This window comes from Puntigrus tetrazona, chromosome 19, assembly GCF_018831695.1.
Source record: "Puntigrus tetrazona isolate hp1 chromosome 19, ASM1883169v1, whole genome shotgun sequence".
NCBI lineage: Eukaryota > Metazoa > Chordata > Actinopteri > Cypriniformes > Cyprinidae > Puntigrus > Puntigrus tetrazona.
This window is the reverse complement of record NC_056717.1, coordinates 20,199,459-20,204,250: the sequence shown is the minus strand read 5'-3', so window position 1 is coordinate 20,204,250 and position 4,792 is coordinate 20,199,459. Positions and strand designations below refer to the sequence as shown.

General features: G+C 36.9%; 1 protein-coding gene across 1 annotated transcript in view; it reads right to left on the bottom strand.

Annotated features, from left to right (window-relative positions):
- Positions 1–1,760: 1,760 nt before the first annotated feature.
- The window catches only part of LOC122323333 (zinc finger protein 687b-like), a 9,432-nt gene continuing 6,400 nt past the window's right edge, over positions 1,761–4,792 (bottom strand). The window contains exons 9-11 of the mRNA XM_043217076.1: positions 3,787–3,899; positions 3,554–3,656; positions 1,761–3,486 (exon numbers count right to left, since the gene is read on the bottom strand). Coding sequence (XP_043073011.1) covers positions 2,899–3,486; positions 3,554–3,656; positions 3,787–3,899 — 804 coding nt within the window. The 3' untranslated portion in view covers positions 1,761–2,898. The remainder of the gene's footprint in view (positions 3,487–3,553; positions 3,657–3,786; positions 3,900–4,792) is intronic.

The window sequence follows — 4,792 nt, the reverse complement described above, 5'->3', positions numbered from 1 at the left end:
TAAGATGTTTACATACATAAAATTGGATAAACAGATGTATGTGCATGTTTTTGTCATTCCTTGCCCAGACACACACTTGAACCCTAACAGATAAGCTAGTTTTGCATTTAGTTATGCGGTGTGATAATTAGCTAAACATTTATTTATTTATTTATTGGGAAAGACCAGGGAAGGTCTGGCTCTTTTCATCAAAGACCTGTAAGATTATGTGAGAATGATTCATTTTTATTTGGAATTAATCACATTCAAAAAAAAAGTTTTTGTTTAGATTGTATGTGTATATGCATTATGTATGAAAATATTTACCTATATAATTATATAATTATTAACCACAATTAATCATTTGACAGCACTAATAAAAATATGTCCAAAGCATTGGAAGATCCTCATAACATACCAGCTCCTTCTGATCTACAGCTGTCCCGGCGATCAGCATCTGGATGGGGTCTAACAGTGGATATGCCATCAACCCGGCTCAAGACTTCGGCCCGACATTACATTGCAGGATGGGGACACGAAGTGTTCAGGTCAGTCTAACATACACACAAGGTCAAAGGCTTTTCGTCAAAGTATTTTGCACTGAAATATTTACTTAATTTTGCTGATATGGTGTGACAGAGAAATGTAAAAGAACATTGAAGATAAAGTTCTCTAATGCTATTTGTAACCCTGAAAATGGAGATAAGTTCTTCTCATGTTTTTGTGTTTTGTTTTTTGCATTTTTGCTGTAACACCACAGGGCATACATACATACATATATACATATACATATACAGCAAAAATAGTAACATTGCAATATTTTTACAGTATAAACCTGACAAAACTGAATTCATTAATCCAGAAGTCTGAGTCACGTGATCAGTGATTCAGATATCCAGCAATCTAATATGTTGATTTAGTGCTCAAGAAATGTTTATTTTTTATTATCATATCTTATTATTATTATTCTTNTGTTGAAAAAAATATTGCTGCTTCTCATTAATTGTAAATAATACCATTTGGAATATATATGCTTAAGTTTATTCTTCTTTACAATTTATTACACATTTCATTCAGTGTTTTACAATTTCTTATTAACTTGTCATTTATGAGTGAAAATTGATTTTACACAATTGTGTCCCCAGTGTAGACATGAACATTGTCGATGTAAAAACAGCAGGACAATACAATTGTGCATGTGTTTAAAAAAAAAAAAGACTACTTAGACACTAACATGAGGGCTTTTGTGCGTCACGGCTGGTGGTGTAACTTGTGTGAGCGTTTATTTATATGCTATATACATAATATTTAAGGATTACTGCGTGTATGATATTAAAATACATTTTTAAAATAATGTATCTCAATATCTACTGTTGAATTACAGCTCAAAAAATGTACTTTATATTCACAAATAGTTATCAAAAATCATATACTGAACCAATAAATTGAGACTTTATTACTTTATTATTAGTCTTATTTGTTAACATTAACCTGAACAATTGAAGAGTTCATTTTCAAAAAAACGAATAACTCGTGTAAAACCACGGTCATAAAAAACATGATTTCGAATTTTTGAATCATCTGTTTCTGCAAATAAACTCTTCAGTTGTTTTTATAAATACTGGCATTAACAAACATTAACAAATCATCACGCTCATCATCAGTTTGTGTTCATTTTAACACTGAAAAAACATATTGCTATGTGTTACAATTTTCAGAAGAAATGGCATTAGATAAAGATGATAAAAAGCTTTGCAGCAGAATGATCAGGGACACCGTGATCTGTACCGTACCAATTTACTGTTTTATTTAGAAAGAAGGGCAAGAGAACTGACACAGATGTACGGCAGTGAAACAGGCAGGTCATCACAGAATAAGATGGCTGTCTATAGACCGTCTATGCATGGGACATATACATATATTACTGGAGGGATAGAAAGTCACACTCACACGGATGATTCACACGATCACAATATTATTTATAAGAAATGTGGTTTTCGACAAGCACAGAACTTTCTGATAGAAAAGACTCTTATCAAAAAAAAAAAACAAAAACACAAACAACATTCATATTTGTACATAATTCGTCATAAAACACACAAGCAATCCTTCAAACTCAATGCCGATTCAGACGAAGTCATAAAAATTACACCAGGCTCCGAACGCAAACTTTCACTAGTAGTATTTCAATATCGACTTTCAGCTAAGGAGGAAAAAAAATAAAAAATACAAAGACTGAACTTATTCACATTTCCAAATTCAACAACCATATCAAACTGATGTACTGCATTTATACACATAAAATGTGCTCAAGTGTATCTGTGACTGAAATGTATCCATGTTTACTTATATTGACCTTTTTTTTTTTTTTTGACTATTTAAACTTTACAATCCATCTTTGACCTCATATACGTCTGCTGTATATCTCCTTGCACAAAAGAAACTTTTTCACCTCACTTTAAAGTCTGACGATTATCAAAAGACCGATGAATGCTTCGATATAAATAAATATCAGTACTACAATGTCTATACAATATTGTTACATTTAAAAGTCAGTGTTTTCCATTATTAAAAAAAAACAAACAAACCTTCACTAGCACCCTTTTTGCTTTAATGCTTTTTTGGGGGGTTGACGCGAAACCCAGCAGATGCCCATCTGCTCGACGTGAAACGAGTTTTCGAGCAGATACAATTTGACCTTGTAAATTCATTTAACAGGCTGAGGATGTTACAAACGGGGAGGAAAGGGGGAAGTAACTGTAATATCTCTGTGTTTCGGAAGACAGATCACGTTATAATCATAACGACGGGTGAAATTTGCCAAATGGTAAGTATTAATCTTAAACTCGTCTTGGATGGTCCAAAGCCGTGACCCCATTATGCGATGGCTTTTCCTCATCTCGTCCCGTCTGGCTCGTCCTACAAGGGCTTGTCGGTCCTTCGTGCCGTGATGAAGGCCATGCCGTGCGTGCGGAAGTGCGTGTTAAGGTCCGAGGCCTTGTCGAAGCGCCGGCCGCACACCCTGCAGCTGACCCCTCCCTCCCCCTCCTCGCCCGCTTTAGGTGAGGACGGCGAGCCGTCCTGCGGCGACGCGCCAGGTGATGCGTTTCCGCCCCGATTGTCATGCTGACCTTGGCGTAAACGGTGCGTGATGAATTTGTGTCGGCTGAGCGAGCCGGCCGAGGCGAAGCAGGCACCGCACTGCAGGCACTGCTGAGGCGAGTTCTCCGCGTCACAGTGGACGGGAATGTGGCGCTGGAACTCTTCCCAATCCTGCGTGGTGAAGCCGCAGGGGGTGCAGCGGAACGTGCCGTCGTCTTCTTCCTGCTCGAGCGGCCGGTTATCAGACGCTCGAGTTCTTTTGGCTGGGCCCGAGGCGTCTTCTCCCGCGGCGTCATCGGTATCGGCGCCGCCCCCGGCTGGTGGAGCTCCGCCCTCGTTGTCGAGCTCGGACGAGCTGCCCGCCCCTTCGCCCGGGAGAGAGCGCTTTCTGGTGTTTGGAGCATTCTGGGAGAGGAAATTACACTCAATATATGGATAATCAAATATCTAGAGGTGAAGTATCCAAACTGACCGGTCTGTCCGTTGTCTGTCGAGCTCTGATGCCATGTCTGACCCGAATGTGCTTCTCCAAAATCAGGCGACTACTGAACGTGCGCTTGCCCTCTGAGCAGTGCCTGAGGAGAGCAGTATATATGGAGAATATATGCAGAATTAGAGGGGCCAACTAAACAAACGATAAATAATTTTTAAAGAGGGGAAAAATAATACATATAAAATAATTTTGTGGTGGAATGTTTGACTCACGGGCAGCGGAAGACCCTCTTGACGCCCTCATGTATTATTCGGACATGCCGACGAAGGCTGTTGGCTGAACTGAACGAGCGTTCACACAGTCTGCAGGGGAACTTCTTCATTAACTAGTAAAAAAAAAAACAAAGANCAAAAGAAATAATTTATTGCTAAATATACTAAAAAAATTTTTTTGAATAGTGTCACTCATTATTTTTACTTACTCTTAATTGAAACAATAGTAAGAATAATTAAAAATGTATTACATATTACATTTTCACAAACGTTCTTTTAAAATTATATGTTTTATTATCGATTTATTTTTGATGGCTTAAGTCTAAAAAATATTAAAATGGAATAAATGTTTTAAAAATAAATACACACAAATAATAAGGAATTTAAATTTAAATGTAAACTTTTTCGCCAATTTGTTACCTGCCATTCATAACGTCTACTAGCCAAAACAAACTAACAAAAAACATAGAAATAAACAATTGAAAATAATAATGTTTTAAACATGTTCAGTACTGATATTTGAAATTAAATTTAAACGCTTTAAATGTAAAAATTATGTAGCAGTAAGTCACAGTTAAGTGAGTCATTGCGACTGAACCAACTTAATTGAACAGCTGATTCATTCAGGAACGTAAACACCGTAATGTAGCTCAGAGATGCAAAACATAAATTCGTCCTCCCCACTTTTTCGGGCAAATATTTTCATAAACTGTTGTGAATAAATATAGATTTAAATTCAAAGAGACATGATTGTCTGTGTAACTTAAGCAGTGTATGTTTCATTTATTCATTCATACTCGACACCAGAGGGCGCTCTCGCACAGAAATCCTAGTATGGACAAAAGCATTGTTTTCACAGAAAAACAGAAACGTCTAGAAAATGAAGACATTAAACCTATGGTTGTGATAATATATGGTTTGTGTTTTCCAAGTTATCTCGGAGTGCTAACTCTGACATAGCATTTATGTGATTATTCAAACAATTTCCAAAAGCGTTCATTTGACA